We start from the raw sequence: 20,402 nt of genomic DNA, 5'->3' as shown, positions 1-20,402 counted from the left end.
ATTATTTAAACATAGTTAATCTGTAAACAAATTGATATTTGTATTGTACATTTTTTATTTCATCCGAAAACAATTTTCCACTCGACTTCACAGAAAAACACAAACAACTATTATCGAACTGATAATATAGAAATAATAATATAATTGACTTTTCACTTTCTTAGCATCTATTTACCCTATTTGGTAACTTTCACCGGTAGAACGGTTTAACCCGTAAACTTTTCAACTATGACACATCTATACAAAAATGTACGATTACTAAGATTTTATATACCCAACTCCAACTGACGTGTTAGCCTGACTCATGAATGAATGCATATTCATTCACTCATGAGCATTTAGGAGGTTACTTACGCGTTTTTTAAATGAAATAAATATTATATTGATATAAACAACCTCTTCACTGAATGCGCTATATGTAGTTTAAACTTTAACAAATACTTTTATTTGTAAGGAAAATATCTCATACAATCAACACACAGCCACGATGTACAAGATACTTTTGATTTGATTTCAAATATTATTACTTAACTCTTACATGGTACAAGATTTCTTACATGGTAAATCTTGTACGTATTTCTTTTAAAGCCTAAAGGATTCTAGCTAAATTTTCCGCATATTATCAAAAAGTTAAGACTAAGCTCTAAGGCTCATTAAGTAATTCCAAATCCTTAAACTCGCCCCTACAAAATTCCTAGCAAACACAAACAAACAAAAATACTTTATTGTGCACCAAAATAATGGTAACAAAAGTAAAGTACCTATAAAAGATCCTTTAAATACTTAAACTTGCCCGTACTATATTCCCAGCCTTAACCTTAAAATAACTGGCATCTCTATTATCATCCAAAACTCTCCCCCCTTTCACCAACGGTACATAACACGCAAAGGTGTTCCAACGTTCGCACAAACAACTTGCGCTCACGCAATTCGAAGAAATCGACTTTTTTAACGTGTCCATTATATTATCATCTATCTAAATCGAATTATCCTGTTATCAATGAATATACAGAGTATTGGTGTTATGTTATATGTGATACTGTTTTGTGAAAGTGTAGTTATCTGAAGGTGAGTTTTGTTTATTACCCTATGGTAACTGCTATCAGTGGTAGAAGTTTGGTATTTTTCCGTAAGTTGAGGAAAAGTTTTATTAGAATCTAAATTTTCAGTGGTAACATTATTTCTTTAATTAACATAAAATAGTAAGAAACGTTCATACATGGATAAATGAGAAATATATAAATTAGTAAAAGTCCATTTGAAAAAAAAAGAAATAAAATAAAATTTAATAATGCCTTAGTTAATCATCTATGTATCCATACCCTTATAATACACATCTATTTATAAAAATCTTGCTAACCATTTATAGATATCTGAACAGCTTATTTCTTATTAGAAAAACCGAAAGTGTTTTGTGTTTGCTCGTCCAAGCCAAGAAGCTTGTCCAAGCTCTCAATAAACGGTTGAACGGTTTGAATAGAGATAATATTGACTTTGATAAATTGTTTGCAAAATGAAACTAAACAGCAGAGCAATAGAATATTGATTGGCATATAACAAAATAACCCTCACAAATATTATACGCGAAAATTGTTTGTTGGATTTTATGAGATAGTTTTTGTGTCTGGAAAAACATAGAAGTCTATCCATATAAGCTTCTTTTTAGCTCGGTTAAACATATCCTTCCCATTGGAATCTACGCGTACAAAGCCACGGGAAAAAAGCTAGTGTTTCCTATTTATGAATATCAATACATCCATGTACACGTGACCATCCACCGGTAGTTTCCTGATACGATTACAATGTAAATGATTATCAATGAGCCATTGCGAAGAATGCATTTAACTGAAAGAATTAACAGTTGATTAGTCGCTGCAAATGTGATAAAAAGTATCTTAAAGAACTAATACATATGTACTCGTAATAATAATTATCACATAGTATTTTTTAACTAAGAACTGCTATTTATAACACACAGCTGCTTTGGTATTAAGCTAGAAATAACACGAGTTTTGTGTATAGAAAATTATACCATTAAATAAATATTAAATAGAAACTCCAAAAACCTTACGACGTATTATAAAATTTTATATACGAAAATATTCATTATGCATCACTTTATGAGCGGGATTAATCCATACTAATATTATAAATGCGAAAGTAACTCTGTCTGTCTGTCTGTTACTCAATCACGCCTTAACTACTGAACCAATTTGCATGAAATTTGGAATAGCGATATTTTGATAGCCGAGAAAGGACATAGGATAAGTTTTATCCCGGAAATCCTACGGGAACGGTTTTTTCTTTGAAAACGTGGGCGAAGCCGCGGGAGGAAAGCTAATACCTAATACAATAATGGGCAAATCTCTACAGAAAGCAATGTAGAGCTAAGCCAATTCTCTATTAATAACAATTCAAAAACAAAAACAATGAATGAACTCCAACCCCAGAGAAAGAGCATCTTTACATAACACTTCCCTTCTTACATTCGATTAATATCATAGATACAAAAGGCATTATACAATAGAATTATAGGCAAATGATTGCTTATTATCACTCACTCAGACACGATAATACAGTAGCCTCTCCATGAGTCAGCGTTTAGGAACACCCCGGCTGGTGAAAGCGTCTATAACTTTAATAAATAACGACGTGACAATAGACACGGACGTTAAATCAATAAAATATACTATAATGATAATATTATGTCCTGGTAAATATTGTTAAGAATAATTTTACTCATGCTTTATGGTTATCGATTGACACAACCTCCTACGACAAATTCAGTCATAATTAACTATATTTTATTGTAATTCGTTTTTGTATCCACTAAGTAAATTAATTAAAAATATTGATATATATTTATATTATGACTTTTGCATATTAGAATTTTTAATAGGACTGTTATTATCTTCACAGCCAATAAACCTGACTGCAAACAAAACATTACAACACATTTAAATACTCTACAAAAAAAAATATATTTCCTAAAGATATTTAGATCATGACGTACAGTCCTCATCATCTGCTAGCGCCCTTACATCTTACTAAATTATTACGACTAACAGAACTAAATAAACAAACACCAAGTCTATACATAGTACCAATAGACCCTAACGAGTAAATCGCACCAGATATAGAAAGTGAATCGCGACCATTGGACCGGTGCGGGCGCAACCTGGCCGCGTCTCACATATACACTACCTACAGAATACTAAGAGCTTCCGGTGAAATTAGCGTTATGCAATGTACTTTAATTACATTTGATTACAGATAGGGTCAGACAACCTTTGAAACCTTTATTGAAGTGTCGGTTTTCTGTGCAAGAACTTATTTAATTGGCTCTGTTTTCTTTATGAACGCTTTTGATAGTTGAATGATCGTTATATTATTGTTATTCCGTTGATTAGTTTAATACTGATCTATATAATTATAAGAAAGTTCATATAAATTTAAAGTATTCGCGCAACTGTATCAAAACAAACAAAAATGGTTCAGACGAAAATACTACTACTTTTAAAATTTTTTTAATCAAACAACAAGCTACAGTTTGTCTTTTGGTGATTAAGTAAATAGAACTACATAAAGCAATTAAGATGAGACAAAAACAAAACGAATGATTAACAAATTCAAAACATTCTATACTCCACATAGTTACTCAAACACTTCAAAACTCCAGAACCTTCCAGAAGTTCTATTGAATCGTGCATTACACTCAAGTGAGTGAACGGTAAAGTCGCCGACGCGACGTCGTCGCCTCGTCACGTACCTTTGTGTTGTAACGGTCACCTCTTTTGGTGACACACATTCATACATCCTTTTTCAACAAAGATACCGGTACAAGTCAATACGCATTCAAAAACACAATGATTCCAGAATGTTCTTAAGAAAATGAATGTATAATTTTCTTTTTGCAAATGAATAGAGTTATTCTGGTAATTCTCGTTTATTTTAAACTTTCACAATTCAATTAGGTTTTAAAGTCATACATATATTTCACGTAAGTTCATATTCCACACTATTGACATTTGTACATTTATGTGAGAGCCCTTTGGGAAAACAACAGCATTACTTCACGTAAGATAACAACTTATTTGAGCAAATTATAAGTTCAAACAATTTCGCCATATCACATAACCAACTATTCGCTTCACGTTAGAATCCTACAATGTAACAAACCAATAAATCTACATGTTAAATAAATTGCCGTTTTTGCTCCCAAGTTCCGTTGTCAAACAGTCAATACTATTTCCGTCATGCTAAATGACAAAGCATTAACATTATTTAACTGTCTGATCATAAATTTGCATGATTTCAGAAAATTGGTTATAAATTTGCATGATTACAGAAAACTGATTATATAAATTGACATGTTTACAGAAAACTGATCATAACTATGCATGTTTCCAGAAAACTGATTATTAATTTGCATGATTTTAGAAAACAGATCATAAACTTGCATGAGTCTAGAAAAGTGATCATCAATTTCCAGAAAACTGATTATAAATTTTCATAATTTCAGAAAACATGAGTGCTATAGTGAACGCCGCTGCCGACGTGATATCGGGCACTGCGATCGCCGCTGCAGGCACGCAGGTAACTAATCAAATCTATACTTTATATTTCACAGATGAAGAGTTTATATGGGATAAAGCACGAATCTCGTGAACTGGTTCAAATAAAAACACTTATTTGTGATTATACTGATTGGTGAATAGCCCATACATTAAATGATAACTAACAATTAAATGAAAGTAATATTTACGAATCAAAAAGCGTATCACGATCGCGAGGTGAAATTCTCAAAATAATACCTTATTTTAAATGACATGTTACGAATTCACAACCATATTATAATTCTTTGTAAAGTGTACCAACCACTTCGAAAACAACTCATTTAATATTGGTTAAAGTTTCTTTCGAATTATTTAACTGGAATATCTATAAAAGACTATAAAAAAAATTAAATTCATATCACATTCAATTGGGATATAGCAAGAAAAAGGTGGAAAAACAACCAATTAAATACTAGTGGCAATTTTCAATGTCCATTTTGCTAATATGATATCTCTCACAATGGATCATCAGCTTTAAAGACATATGACTTTGATAAACTACCCATTTCAGGTAGCCTGGTTCATCCCGATGTTGGTAGCGGCTATAGCGTATTACCAATTTGACCAAACCGACCCTGAAGGAAGACCAGCCGATATAGGCGACGCTCGAATACTACCAGAATATGACTTCATCATAATCGGCGCCGGTTCTGCTGGTCAGTGAGTATTTGATACTTCATTTGATAATTATTTTAAAGACATAATTTATATGGTATTGTACCTACTCTACTTTCGTAACTAATTCTGAAAAGTGTAAAGATTTCATATTCTAAAATTTTACTCTAAAAAATGTTTGCGAGAAAATTTACTTAGGACATTCCAGATTATAAGCTTTAGAGAAAATTGCCTTTATCTTTACACGTTACGTTGCGTTATTACCTTTTACTTAAATATTAAATGTAAAAAGATTGTTATATAAAAGTTTCATGAACTTCGCTTTACATAATAATGGCGCGCCTACTTTTTTTGACTTGGACATTATGCAGGAAAGAAACTTAACAGATATACAATTACAGTAATTTCTCTATTAAGACAAATTTATTGACTAAATCGAACAGTAAATCAGAAAATTTATACAATAAACCAGAAAAATGACCTTCTGTTAACATTATTTATTTAAAAATTACAGGTGCAGTAGTAGCAAGCCGCTTATCAGAAATCGGGCATTGGAATGTACTACTCCTGGAAGCTGGTGGAGATGAAACCGAGATATCTGACGTTCCCTTACTAGCTGGCTATCTACAGCTCAGCAAACTGGATTGGAAGTATAAGACTGAACCCCAAGGGACCAGTTGCTTGGGTAAACAACAAATTGTCTCATAATTTTTTTTGTGTCAAGTAGTTATGGAAACAATATAGGCTATTATTGTCTTTAAAAGTTTGAATATTCTTATCAAGGTCATAAACCTACTTTTTAATTTAAATAATATTGAATATTCATGAAAGTATTATTATAAACTCAATCGTTAAATACACTCAATCTAAATATCGTGTTAAGAAATAATATCGTATGCATTCCAAGAAACTGATACAACAAAATATATAACAGTACACAAATACGTATTGTAACGTAATCAACAACATGCAAACTAACAAATTAGCATGCTATCCGAATACTTTGTATGTACCCTTTGAATTAGATAATCCGTTGATTCTATATAACATTACACCAGCACTGACAGGCGTGCTTGATTACATAAATCATGATCGCTTATATACATTTGTCCTACATACATAAATTTGACGAATAGAGTTACTAGAAAATTGCGTAAGAGAGTATACACTATACGTCATGTTCAATCCTTTCAACTTGAAATGAATCATCCTCATCGTCACTGCAGGATGATTTACCTAGACAAATAAATAAAAACATGTTCTTATTTTTCAGCTATGGAAGGTGGTCGATGTAATTGGCCGCGTGGTAAAGTTCTCGGTGGCAGTTCCGTTTTGAATTACATGCTATATTTGCGAGGAAACAAAAAGGACTATGATATTTGGGAAGCTCAAGGCAATAAGGGCTGGGGATACAAAGACGTACTCTACTATTTCAAGAAATCAGAGGATAATCAAAATCCTTATCTGGCCCAAACACCATATCATAGTACAGGAGGATATATGACCGTAGCTGAATCTCCATATCACACTCCTCTAGTATCCAGTTTTATTGAAGCTGGTCTAGAAATGGGATATTTAAATCGTGATATAAATGGCGAAAACCAAACCGGTTTTATGGTGGCACAAGGAACGCTGCGTCGTGGTAGCCGTTGCTCGACGTCCAAAGCCTTTTTACGACCGGCTAAAGATCGTACAAACTTACACATTGCTATGCACTCTTTTGTTACAAAGATCCTAATCGATCCAAGAACAAAAATAGCTTTCGGTGTAGAGTTTATTCGAAATAAAAAGATTTATCGTATACGAGCAAGGAAGGAAGTGATTTTGTCAGCGGGTACGATCAACTCTGCTCAAATATTGCAATTGTCTGGGATTGGTCCAGCTGAAGAATTAGCAAAACATCGCATACCTTTAATACAAAATCTTCAAGTGGGAAAGAACCTTCAAGATCATATCGGTTTAGGTGGTTTGGCTTTCATGATAAACAAGCCAATGTCTATTGTTGAACACAGATTACATACTGTGAGCACTCTCATGCAGTACGCCGTATTAGGCGAAGGACCTTTAACAATAATGGGTGGAGTGGAAGGTTTAGGATTTGTCAACACTAAATATGTCAACGCATCAGACGATTTCCCTGATATAGAATTTCATTTCATATCTGGTTCCACTAATTCTGACGGAGGAGAGCAATTACGAAAGGTACACGGATTAACTGAAAAGTTTTACGACGCTGTATTCAGACCTATAAATAACATGGACGTTTGGAGTATAATACCGATGTTATTACGTCCTAGAAGCAAAGGTTATATTCAACTGCGAAGTGCTAATCCATACGACTATCCTTATATCTATCCAAACTATTTAACAGATGAAATGGACGTGAAGACTTTAGTCGAAGGCGTGAAAATTGCTGTAGCTGTATCAAGAACTAAGGCCTTCCAAAGATACGGTTCAATATTGAATCATCATCTTTTCCCCGCTTGTAGAAGTCTACCAAGATATTCTGACCCCTACTGGGAATGTATGATTCGTCAGTACACATGTACCATCTACCATCCAGTGGGAACAGCTAAAATGGGTCCATTCTGGGATCCAGAAGCGGTAGTCGACCCTGAGCTTAAAGTTTATGGAGTTAAAAACCTTCGGGTAATCGATGGCAGTATAATGCCCAATTTAGTGAGTGGAAATACTAATGCACCAATAATTATGATCGGAGAAAAGGGCAGCGACATGATCAAAGAGTTTTGGTTGAAGCGTAGACGTTCCAGATATTATTTGTGATTTAATGTACAAAACAGTATTAATAAGAAAAATATTATTAGAATTTAGAATTGTACATAATTCAACTATTTAATTTATTCTAACTTATTATTTTAATATTAAGAAAAATAAATGAAATAAAAAAAAATATTTATATTCATTTTTAATTATCCAGTCTTTTAATTTTAATAGTTACCATTCTGATATAGTAATATAAACACTAAGGTCATAAAAGCAATTAGTACTTTCCACAATGCAATTACATTTTGCAATCTATAAAATTGATGATTATTTCCTATTATATGTATATAGATCATAATCTCATTATTTAATTTCTGCACCAAAATTGAACCGATATTATCAGTCAGTTATGTTGCATACATTTTATGTGTTTTAAATTCTTTATTCATTATGCATTCTTACAAATATTGCAATAACATATAATTAAAAGTAAATGTAGTAAATGTATAAACACTGCATTACAGGTATAGTGTACAGATTGCTGATACCGAATACCTTCGTCGATGAAAATATACAGAGTAGGAAAACAATGAATTAATCTATAATATAAAAATGAATCGCAAAATGTGTTGGTAAGCGCATAACTCGAGAACAACTGAACCGATTTCGTTAATTCTTTTTTTATTACATTTCTTGAAGTACGAGGATGGTTCTTATGGAGAGAAAACGTAAAAATGTACCACGGGCGAAGCCGGGGCGGACCGCTAGTCTTATATATAAAAATGAATCGCAAAATGTGTTGGTAAGCGCATAACTCGAGAACGGCTGAACCTATTTCGATAATTCTTTTTTTATTATATTCCTTGAAGTACGAGGATGGTTCTTATATAGAAATATATCTAGAAAACGTTAACATGTACCACGGGCGAAGCCGGGGCGGACCGCTAGTTTATGATATATTTTTTATGAAAAACGTATAATGAAAACATAATTTCTTTTTTGTTATTTATATGAAGTTCATTTTAATTTTTTTTTTATTTCCTAAAATGACCTCATTTCATTGGTTATAATTTATTATTATAAGAATTTATTATTCATTGCAAATTTATTGAGCCACATTAATTATGTAGTAGATATTTTTATAAAGTTACATACTTAAAAACACATTAAATTTTGTGTTGATTCAATTTCAAAACAATATGGACTTATTTATAAAAATTTAATACAAATATAATTTTTCTTTGCAATTTATATTTGTATATTACACGTCATGTAAGTTAATCTGTATTTACCCAAAGTGACGATGTCCTCAATGAACAATAAATTTGTCTAATCAGCTGTATCATTCAATCCACATATTTTTATAATACAAATCAGTCAGAGTTCAACTGTGATTCATTTGTGTTTATAACATGGCAAGTAATGAAATAAATTCCATAAATCCTCTTATAACCAGTACAAGGATTATGTTTGGCCTTTTACCTGGACTCGGTTCGTTAATAGTTTTACGTATGGCCATACACCTTTACAGACCAGACATGGAGGATGCTGAAAATCGCGTTCGTGACACACCTCTAGAACAATTATATGATTGTTATGATTTTATCATCGTCGGCGGTGGATCTGCTGGTTCAGTACTAGCCAATCGCCTTTCGGAAAATCCTGAATGGAACATTCTACTACTAGAAGCCGGACAAGATGAAAACGTACTTTCGGACGTGCCAGTGATGTTCCCAGTTCTACAAACATCGTCTATTGATTGGAAATTCGTGACAGAACCGAGCAATGAATACTGCTTAAGCATGATAGACAATAGATGTAAATGGCCGAGGGGAAAAGTTTTGGGTGGATCCAGTGCTTTAAACGCTATGTTATATATTCGTGGAAATAAACGAGACTACGATAATTGGGCAAGCATGGGCAATCCAGGATGGTCTTACAATGAAATTCTTCAATATTTCCTAAAAGCCGAAGACATGAGGATTCCAGAGTATCAAAATAGCCCTTATCATGCTGTTGGAGGGCCACTTTCAGTAGAATATTTTAGGTTCGAACAACCAATAACAGGAAAAATACTAGAAGCAGCTAAACAATTTGGTTATGATATTGTGGATGTGAATGGTGAATATCAAACTGGATTTACTAGATCTCACGCTACTGTACGTGATGGTCTTCGATGTAGTACTGCAAAAGCTTACCTCAGATTAGCAGCAAAAAGGCCAAATCTCCACGTAAGTGTACATTCATTAGTTGAAAAGATTCTCATTGATGAATATAATAGAGCTTACGGTGTCAAATTCACAAAACACGGACACACCCGCATAGTAAAAGCATCCAAAGAGGTCATTTTGTCAGCTGGTGCGATTCAATCACCGCAGTTACTGATGCTGTCAGGTATTGGTGATAGTAGAGAATTGAAAGATGTAGGCATTTATCCCATAGTACATCTTCCTGGCGTTGGAAAAAATTTACAAGATCACGTAGCAATGGGTGGACATTCATTTTTATTTGAGAATCCATTAACGAACGGCACAGATTACTGTTTCAATCTAGCTACAATATTTTCTATTGGCAGTTTAATAGATTTTGTTTACAATAAAAAAGGTCCACTATACAGTATGATGGAAGCAGAAGCAATGGCATTTATTAATACTAAATACCAAGACCCAGCAGAGGAATACCCAGACATTCAATTATTTATAGCGCCTACTGCAGATAATATGGACGGTGGATTGTTTGGAAAACGTGCTAATGGGATTACTGACGAAACTTATGCAGAATTATATGAAGACATTTTACTAGAACCATCCTTTTCTATTGTACCACTATTAATAAGACCAAAGAGTCGAGGATATTTGAAATTAAAGGACGCAAACCCACACTCTCCACCGCGTATATATCCTAATTATTTTTCAGTACCTGAAGATGTTGCAAGACTGGTAAGGATTTGATGTCTATTTTTTATGATTCTTTTTATAAATTTTTATTTTGTTTTGAATTTTTATTTTGAATTGTATTGGTTTTCAGATAGAGGGAGCGCGCTTTGTTCAAGAATTAATACAGCAGCCAGCATTAAAAGAGCTAAAAACGAGACCAAATCCTAATCGAAATCCTGGGTGTGCAGAACATGAATTAATGTCAGACGAACATTTGGAGTGTCAAGCGAGACATCATTCCTTAACCATATACCATCCTGTGGGAACATGCGCTATGGGTCCTGTGGACAATCCGCAAGCTGTCGTAGATGCAAGACTACGAGTAAGTAATTTTATTATTTTCTTATATATAATCTATAAATAATTATTCATAGAACCTACATCTAAACGATGGGACCCTAATTCAAGTACGTAATATTTCAAATAGTTTGTAATATTAAAAAAAATCGTTGCCTAAAAATATGTAAAAAGGTTAAATATACCTATTTATTACTCGATACAATGTAAAATTAAATCTTCTCTTATAAATTGTGCCTCTCCGATAAGTGTCTTTATGATGAGAAAAAAATTTGTTCCATAAACATTGAACACATAATCAGATGAGCATTTAGCTAAACTGCATATAAAATAATACATATACGCAATAAATATTGATCAGCTATATTTATAAAATTTCAGGTTCACGGCATCAAGAATCTAAGAGTGGTGGATGGAAGTATAATGCCAAATATTGTCAGTGGAAACACAAACGCACCAATAATCATGATTGCCGAGAAAGCTTCTGATATGATAAAAGAGGACTGGTTTACAAAAATTGAGGAACTATATTGTCCTGCTGAAAATTACGTAAGATCAGCACATGACCAATCTACAACTAAAAACCAGAAAGCTAATGGCGTTCCAGATGTATTTAATGAAACTGCAAATCTATTTACTTACTTATCTATGGATGAGCCTATACAGTATCCCATAAAGCGAGTTAATCAAACGTCCAAGCAAAATGAAACCAAACCAAACGTATTGCCACAGTCACCAAAAGCAAGAAACGACTGTGATACAGAGTCTTCCCGTAAAAAAATAAAGAAGAAACCTAAACATAAACCGGCACCACCTTATCAGCAATCACCAGCTTCATTAAATACTCAAAATTACTATTACATTCCTTACAATAGACCACAACAGACACAGTATAGACCATATAATCAATACTACCCACTTTTAACCTATGAAACTTTTACATGGCCGTTCTATAACCTATTTTATCCACCAGACTATCCGTGTTGGGAATTACTTCAAGACCAGCAATGTCAATCGTGTAAACCAAATTTTATAAGAAATAAACATCATACAAATAAAAACTTACCATCAAAACCTCGTAGGAAATGTAAAACATATTATGATAGAAAAAAGTAAAAATTTGTAAAAGTAAATGTTGTGCTCTAACGAAGAGCCTTAACATTTAGGTTATAAGTCGTTGTTTTTTCTATGCTTACATTTTGTAAATAATTATTTAAATATAGAGTAATTTATATTAAATATTGTTTTATTGGATTCCTAACAGGTATATAGTTTCATGTGTATTGAGGCATTAAAGGTGATCGTGATATATTGTTTCATGAGTGATAATATTTTATAGCTCTGAGCGGTTCCTTTAACCATATAATAGTTTAGAACTTTGAGAAGTATGGGCAACTAATGAGCATTTTTTTCTTGATTCAAGAAAAAGTAAAAAAAAAAAAACAATTGGCTTAAAATGCAAGCAAACATATCAGCAGTGTGCCCATCAGCATTTGCTGGAACAAGTGGTGGTTTATTTCTTAATGCCATCACTACACTGATAACCGCTCATTGCTCGATTTTCAATGACTACCGCTGGCCACCAGACAATTCTATGAAAATTCTGGAAAACTCAGGTAATAAAAACATATTTACATAATATGATAGATTTCGTTTTTCAACTGTATATGTGTAAATACTGCAATAATAACAATTGCGCAACTTCGTGCAACAAACACCAGAATTTAATATTTATCACAATATTTTATCAAAATTGAATAATTTAAAATTAGATTTTTTTTTCCAGAAGCTTCCTACGATTATATTGTAATAGGCGCAGGATCTGCAGGATCTTTAGTGGCTAGTCAACTTTCAAAAGCAAAAATTGGTTCTGTCTTACTTATAGAAGCAGGGGATGACCCTGGAATCGACAGTGAGGTATAATTAATATTTTTATTCAAAAATTGTAATTTTAAAGAATGATCTGCCATTAAATTATATAAGCATAGTCTGAACAATAACTAAGCACATTATTGAAATTATGTCTATTTTATGGTTATTTTTATTGAGAAATGACATCACATTAATCCTCAATTTTCATTTACAGATACCAGCATTTTTGTTTCTAAATCACAACTCAGACATCGATTGGTACTACAAAACATTGTCCAGTAAAAATAGTTGCTTAGGCTTCGTAAATGAGAGCTGTATTTGGAGTAAAGGTCGCGGTATGGGCGGATCTAGCTCCATTAATGCCATGATTTATGTTAGAGGCCATCCAAAAGATTTTGAAGAATGGGAAGACTTAAATCCAGAATGGGGCTATGAGAACTTGTTAAAATATTTCGAGAAACAAGAGCATTTATTCGATTTATCTTCTGTGGAAGCTGAAAGCTATAAAAATCATTGGTACGATGTCCTCGATAACGCGTGGAAGGAGTTAGGGTATAAGTCTTATAATTACGAGGGCGATGAATGTTTAATAGGTACTAAAAAAGCAAAATTAGTTACGAGACACGGTAAACGTTTAAACACAGCTAAAGTGTTTTTAGTTGATAAGAAGCAACTGCACATTATGAAAAATACATTGGCCAACAAAATAATTATAGACAAGAGGAATCAGCGAGCAATTGGTGTCGAAATAAAACACAAAAATGGAGATGTTATGAATATAATGGCTAATAAAGAGATAATTGTTGCTGCAGGATCCATTGCGTCACCACAGATTCTTATGCAGTCTGGAATCGGGCCAAAATATCATCTAGACGCATTGGGCATTCAAAATATCATTGATCTACCTGTCGGTGAAAATCTACAGGATCATTTGCTGCTTCCATTGTTTCTAAAAACAAATTTAAATGTTGAATTACCTATGGAAGTGGTTACGTCATTATTGATTCAATACATGCTTACAAAAACCGGTCCCTTTTCAAAAATTGGCATTACAGATTTCACCGGTTTCATAGACACAAGAAACGCATCAGATTATCCCGATATTCAGTTTCATCATACATATTTTACCAAAAAAGATGTATTTACATTAAAACCCTATTTAGAAGGCATCAGTTATAAAAGAGAAATCATTGAAGCGATCGAGGCATTGAACGCTGAGCACGATCTAATCGGTATTTATCCTACATTATTACATCCGAAGTCTAGAGGTCGAATTTTGTTATCTAAAACACTACCTAGAGTGCCTTTAATTGATACCAATTATCTCGATCATGCAGACGATATGTTTTCTTTTTTAAAGGCTATTGAGTTTGTACACAAACTGGAGAAAACTGAATCATTCAAGGCTTTTGGATTAGAAATTATGCATGTAGAAATACCATATTGTGCAAAGTATTCATTCGATAGTGAAGATTATTGGAAATGTTATGTAAGACATATGGCAACTACAATTTATCATCCAGTTGGAACCACTAAAATGGGACCAAAACAGAACAAAACAACAGTTGTTAACCAAAATCTATTAGTGCATGGTATGAAAAACCTCAGAGTTATCGATGCAAGCATTATGCCTACTATACCGGGAGGAAATACTATGGCATCCACTCTGGTAGTAGCTCAAAAAGGTGTCGATTTAATTATAAATCAAAACACACATAGAGACGAGCTATAATTTAGAAAATATTCACTTTTATCTTACTAGCGATAATTTAAATAAAGCAAACTGCGTTTTTACGACTACGCAAAAATAATTTGTATGATACGTGAACATGAATTTTCGGTAATTTACAAACGGTTATTGAGCAATTAAAAAACGTTATTTCTAACAATAATATTGTAAGCCTATATTTATATATTCAAGATTGAATATATCAGAATGTATTCCATGCTTGCAGCATTGGCCTTGTGGAATTTCGTTAGACGACACTGTGAAGAAATTCCTTGACTTGCGTTTACGAGACGTGATATTAAGTAACACTTTCAAAGCATATATTTTTACTATTGAACTAGCTGTTGCCCGCGACTTCGTCCGCGATTAGGTCGTTTTTCGTCATTCGTTGTTTAAAAAAAATACGTGACACTTTATTTTAAAATTTTCTTAATTATTGTCTCTTATAAAATTTAACTACATTAAAATTGAACACTCTGATAAGAAAATCTTAAAATCTGAAGAAAACATGAATGTGGTTTAAATTCTACATTACTTAGTATCAAATAATAATCTAAATTAAATGTAGATTAACAGTTTGAGCACACCATTATAGAATATGTACCTAAGTATTAAATTACGTTAGTTTACATAGTAACTTTACTAAAAACACGATGACTATCTTTCGCGCTCGATACCACAAACTAAGCATGTTTGTGGTACGTGGCCCGCGTCACTTGACCCCCATCTGGATCCATGATGATGATTCCATCCTGAAGATGATTCAGAAGATGATTCTGAAGATGATTCATAAGATGATTCTGAAGATGATCCAGGATGATTCCATCCTGAAGATGATTTCTTTTGCCTGGAAGAAATCACCGTCGCGGTCGCCTAACAAATATAATGTGTTTTCTTATAAAACCGTTACATAATTTATTTTATCTACTTAAATAATGAAAATGATATATTTATAAAATATAAAACATATTATGTAAAATGATTAAAAATAAATAAATGAAGCAACTACGATTCAAAGAAAATATCTTTTTCAGTGTGAAAATGCTCTAAGCAATCCTGGATGATGAACTGTATATCATGTACCTACTCTGATCCCAGTACGGTCGGTACGTCGATAGCCATAACGATAAATATTATAATCAGATAACCGCAAAGTCAAAATAAAAACATTACTTGTAAAGTTGTGAGTGCAAAATTTACGTTTCATTTGGCAATAACATTTTTTTCGGTACTAAAACGTAGTAGTTTGATATGTGGTTGGCTGCCCCTCCTTCCTGAAAAATATCCTCCAAAATTTCCCGAGATACTTCCAATGATTGAACCATTGGACGTTGGACATTAACTTCAGTCAAAAATTGACGAAGCGGATGATTACTAATTTCCACTTAATCCTCGCTGCTACTGTCTTTATCATCAAATCATCAATTTTCAAGTGGTGTAGTAAAAATATCAGCAGAAATCGTCTTCCAAAGGCGATATAATTTTATTAGCATTGAATAAAAAAATCAAAAGTTAACTGTATATCTATAAAAAAAGCTACTTACTTACAAATAAAAATTTATCAAAAACTTCTGTTCCCAATGCACCTCAAAATAATAAAAGAATCATTCATTTCATTTCATTTCAATAAATACCTGTAAGTAACAACTTACCTTTTGTGGGAACGCATGATGGTGAAAATTCACAAAACACGAAGATTGCATTTGATATTTTTGGTTTTATGGCATTCAATCGCTTTATAAATATCACTACATAGTATAAAAAAGTCGCTTTCTGTGTCCCTATGTCCCTATGTCCCTTTGTATGCTTAAATCTTTAAAACTTCGCAACAGATTTTGATGCGGTTTTTTTTAATAGATAGACTGATTCAAGAGGAAGGTTTTAGTACATAATTTATTAGGTTTTAGACAAAGCGGACGAAGCCGCGGGCGGTAAGCTAGTAAATTTATAAAACACGAAGATTTTAAAAATTGTAACTAATGAACACAACAATATATTATTATACTCTTTGGAACACAATCATTAGATTAACTGTAGATAATGGTGTCTATTTTTACTTAAAATAATAAACATATAAGTACCCTCACTTTAAAAAAAATGTAGTTTATTATTTACACGAAATATATCTTATAGGGAACGGAAGTTAGGGGTTAAAGAGTTAAATAAATAAATAACATAATTATATTTAAATTATTAATTTTTAACATTGTGTTCAGTAGTGTTAACATGTAAATTGATTTGATTTTTACGAAATCTCATAGATGGCGCTGTTACAAAATTAACATTATACAACTTACATTCTTTAAGCTATGTTTCTCTTCCCAAGTTACTCAAATGGCATAATTTTTATAGTGTCAATCTAGATATTGTCAAACAACATTTATATATGCGTCATTTGATTATTAATTTCCAATAGTTAACGTGTAAATTGATTTGATTTTTATAACATTTAATAGATGGCGCTGTTTCTAATTTGTCTTTTATACTACTAAATTCATTAAACTGTTTCTCTGCCCAAATTACGTTAATGACATAGTTTTTATTTTGTAAAGCTAGATAATAGCATGGCTTACTCGAAACCAACATTTAAATATGAGTCTTTAGATTGTACGCTGTCGTAATACACGGAATACGTAAGAAAAATAAAGGTTCACAGCTCCTCCCCCGTAGGTGATAGCTTGATAATATGTAGCCTATAGCCTCACCCGACCTGTTAGTAATATTCATGCAAAATTTGAAGTCAATCTATGCAGTACTTTTCGAGATTAGCTCGGACAAACATACAGACAAACAGACAAACAGACAAACAGACAAACAGACAAACAGACAAAAATTCTAAAAACTATGTTTTTGGCTTCTATATCGATTATAGATCACGGCCCAGGTATTCTTTTAAAAAAATATTCAATGTACAGTTTTGACTTTCCTACGATTTTATTATATGTATAGATGAACGTTTTGAGTCACAGCAATTAACTGTAGATTAATTTCTGATGAAACTTGAGATTTAATTTAATTTTACGACTATCATCTGTTGCGAACCGAACTGTTTAGAAATTTAATTTTTAATAATGCACTATTTTTACTATTGATTCAAATAAATGTATTTTAAAACTATCAGTGTTTGATTTCCCTTTCTTCCCTTGATATAATAGTTTTTCCTTCTTTAACCTACTTTTAATAAAGATAGTAAATCTTATATATAAAAATGAATCGCAAAATGTGTTGGTAAGCGCATAACTCGAGAACAACTGAACCGATTTCGTTAATTCTTTTTTTATTACATTTCTTGAAGTACGAGGATGGTTATTATGTAGAGAAAACGTGAATATGTACTACGGGCGAAGCCGGGGCGGACCGCTAGTTATGTACTTATAAATCCATGTAAGGAGAAGATTCGTTACTTGATATAAATGGTCTGCAAAAGCAGCATCAGATAAGATAATTAATTATGTTCCGCTACGCAATCAACAACAGTGTAACCTAGATATTTTATGGCGCATCCATTGTTTTGTTGGAGACGTATTTACAAAATTATTATAATTAACTAGCGGTCCGCCCCGGCTTCGCCCGTGGTACATGTTTACGTTTTCTCTACATAAGAACCATCCTCGTACTTCAAGGAATATAATAAAAAAAGAATTATCGAAATCGGTTCAGCCGTTCTCGAGTTATGGAATTACAACGAAAAGTGGCATTGATTTTTATATATTAGATTACAAAAAAAATGTTATTTATCACTACATAGTATAAAAAAACGCTATCTCTATCTATATAATATGTATGCTTAAATCTTTAAAACTACGCAACGTATTATGATGCAGTTTTTTTTTAATTAATAAAGTGATAGAAGAGGAAGGTTTATATGTATAATTTATTAGGTTTTGTAGCTTGTATAATTCATTAGACACTGCGGGAAAAGCCGCCGGCGGAAAGCTAATTTAAACATAATTCCAAACCATCAATGTCATTTCTTGTTTGATTTATTGCAAATATCCAACTTAAAACCATTTTAAACTTTACAAAGAATCTTACTACTGTCCAGAAATCTAATATATAAAAATCAATGCCACTTTTCGTTGTAATTCCATAACTCGAGAACGGCTGAACCGATTTCGATAATTCTTTTTTTATTATATTCCTTGAAGTACGAGGATGGTTCTTATGTAGAGAAAACGTTAATATGTACCACGGGCGAAGCCGGGGCGGACCGCTAGTATTATTTAAATTTTCAGCACTACAACGTGATCATCCAGCTATAAAAAAATCTAAACACACAAGCGAACAATCTAAATAAACAAATTATCATAAACATATACCGATGAGTAAACAAAACTTCAAACAGCTACCACACTTATCGTATTTGCTACACTATTCATGTCACCTGGGTTTTCCTCAAACAAGCCACGGTCGAGTTGCCAAATTGACGATCTTGAAAAGGAAAGGCAGTGGGCACACTACAAACCGCACGTACGCACTAGTTATGTATATTGCTTCTCATTTATGACATTCATTAGTAAGTAATTTATAAGAAAGTCATCTTACGGTGTATTACATCAGACGAACAGAGCTAGAGCTAGAAGCAAGGGCATTATTTGGTGATCTTTCAGTGTAAACGAAAACTAGTATTCAGTGTTGTTCAGTATTAGAACATTGCATACAATCTTTTTGTAAGCACTCAGATCAACGAAAGAATGCTCTACGTCTGTTTAAACTAAAAGAATTTGACATAGCGGGGTTAAAATGAGCATTCGCTCGTTTGATGACTAAGTTTTTTGAACATTTGAATAAATATAAAAATTTAAAGTATTTCTTAAGGTTCTACAAGTTACAAGCAAACTTTGCAAAGTAAGAAACATTAATAAATAATCATGGACGCCAATAATTATTATTGTATAAGAGCTACATAACTGCATAATCGAGGAATTACACTGGTATAAGTTTTTACTCCTAGATCGTGATGAAATTTATGTATTACACATGACAGCAACTAAACGTTGGCTTTACCCACTTTATGCCGGAAACCCTTATATTAAGCAATGGAGTAAACTAATTTTATACAAAAATAATATTTCAAAACATTACATAAAACATTAAAATACTTACTGCACTACACGGTATTGTAGCGCAAGGATTTTTGATTCTGAACATTTTTTTTTTTTTTCAAATCATGCCTTCAAGCTTTATGAAGAAGAACATAACCTTCATGCCTAAGAATTTAATGAATCTTTATAATTATTTCGTTTTGATTTTAATAACAAGCATAAATTTTTACATTTTGAATGAAAATATCAATTCAAAATTACAAAATACCCTTTTTTAAAATAACATAATTATATGCTTCTCATAGTAATTGTTCGATATATTAAATGGTCCATCACATATTTCTTTTGCTATTAAGACATTTCTTGTAGTTAGTCATTTAGTTTGTTTATAAACAACACAATTGGTTTCCTGCAAGATAATTTTTGGGTTTGTCGTTTTGCGCAAGTTTGTTCGGATCAAACATTATCTTGGGCAACGCGCGTAAAGAATGCTATCTCACTTCTATTATATTTTTGGCAGTTTGGTAACAATGAGCTGAGATTTTTTTTTTAACTCTTGTAAAGATCA

At 32.4% G+C, this 20,402-nt stretch overlaps 3 protein-coding genes across 3 annotated transcripts in view; 2 read left to right on the top strand and 1 right to left on the bottom strand.

Annotated features, from left to right (window-relative positions):
- Positions 1 to 20,402, bottom strand: part of LOC123700111 (flotillin-2) — a 214,564-nt gene that overhangs the window by 38,240 nt on the left and 155,922 nt on the right. The gene's annotated exons all lie outside the window — the stretch shown is intronic.
- On the top strand, positions 897 to 8,125 carry LOC123700106 (glucose dehydrogenase [FAD, quinone]). The gene is made up of 5 exons (XM_045647231.1): positions 897 to 1,068; positions 4,523 to 4,596; positions 5,128 to 5,272; positions 5,746 to 5,916; positions 6,505 to 8,125. Exons 2-5 carry the CDS (start codon positions 4,528 to 4,530, stop codon positions 8,013 to 8,015), a joined length of 1,896 nt encoding a protein of 631 aa, XP_045503187.1. The 5' UTR covers positions 897 to 1,068; positions 4,523 to 4,527; the 3' UTR covers positions 8,016 to 8,125.
- Positions 12,534 to 15,123, top strand: LOC123700110 (glucose dehydrogenase [FAD, quinone]-like). The gene is made up of 3 exons (XM_045647237.1): positions 12,534 to 12,804; positions 12,975 to 13,105; positions 13,275 to 15,123. Exons 1-3 carry the CDS (start codon positions 12,645 to 12,647, stop codon positions 14,790 to 14,792), a joined length of 1,809 nt encoding a protein of 602 aa, XP_045503193.1. The 5' UTR covers positions 12,534 to 12,644; the 3' UTR covers positions 14,793 to 15,123.

Source organism: Colias croceus, chromosome 19 (genome assembly GCF_905220415.1).
Source record: "Colias croceus chromosome 19, ilColCroc2.1".
Taxonomy (NCBI): Eukaryota; Metazoa; Arthropoda; class Insecta; order Lepidoptera; family Pieridae; genus Colias; species Colias croceus.
Note: the sequence above shows the minus strand (reverse complement) of the source record. Positions and strands in the feature narration are given on the sequence as shown.

Bases quoted from the DNA above. Each gene is read 5' to 3' on its own strand.
- LOC123700106 (XM_045647231.1), top strand. From the start codon at position 4,528: ATGAGTGCTATAGTGAACGCCGCTGCCGACGTGATATCGGGCACTGCG. The intron at 4,597-5,127 runs GTAACTAATCAA...TACCCATTTCAG, and splicing joins TCGCCGCTGCAGGCACGCAG to GTAGCCTGGTTCATCCCGAT. The intron at 5,917-6,504 runs GTAAACAACAAA...CTTATTTTTCAG, and splicing joins CCAAGGGACCAGTTGCTTGG to CTATGGAAGGTGGTCGATGT.
- LOC123700110 (XM_045647237.1), top strand. From the start codon at position 12,645: ATGCAAGCAAACATATCAGCAGTGTGCCCATCAGCATTTGCTGGAACA. The intron at 12,805-12,974 runs GTAATAAAAACA...TTTTTTTTCCAG, and splicing joins GAAAATTCTGGAAAACTCAG to AAGCTTCCTACGATTATATT. The intron at 13,106-13,274 runs GTATAATTAATA...TTTCATTTACAG, and splicing joins ACCCTGGAATCGACAGTGAG to ATACCAGCATTTTTGTTTCT.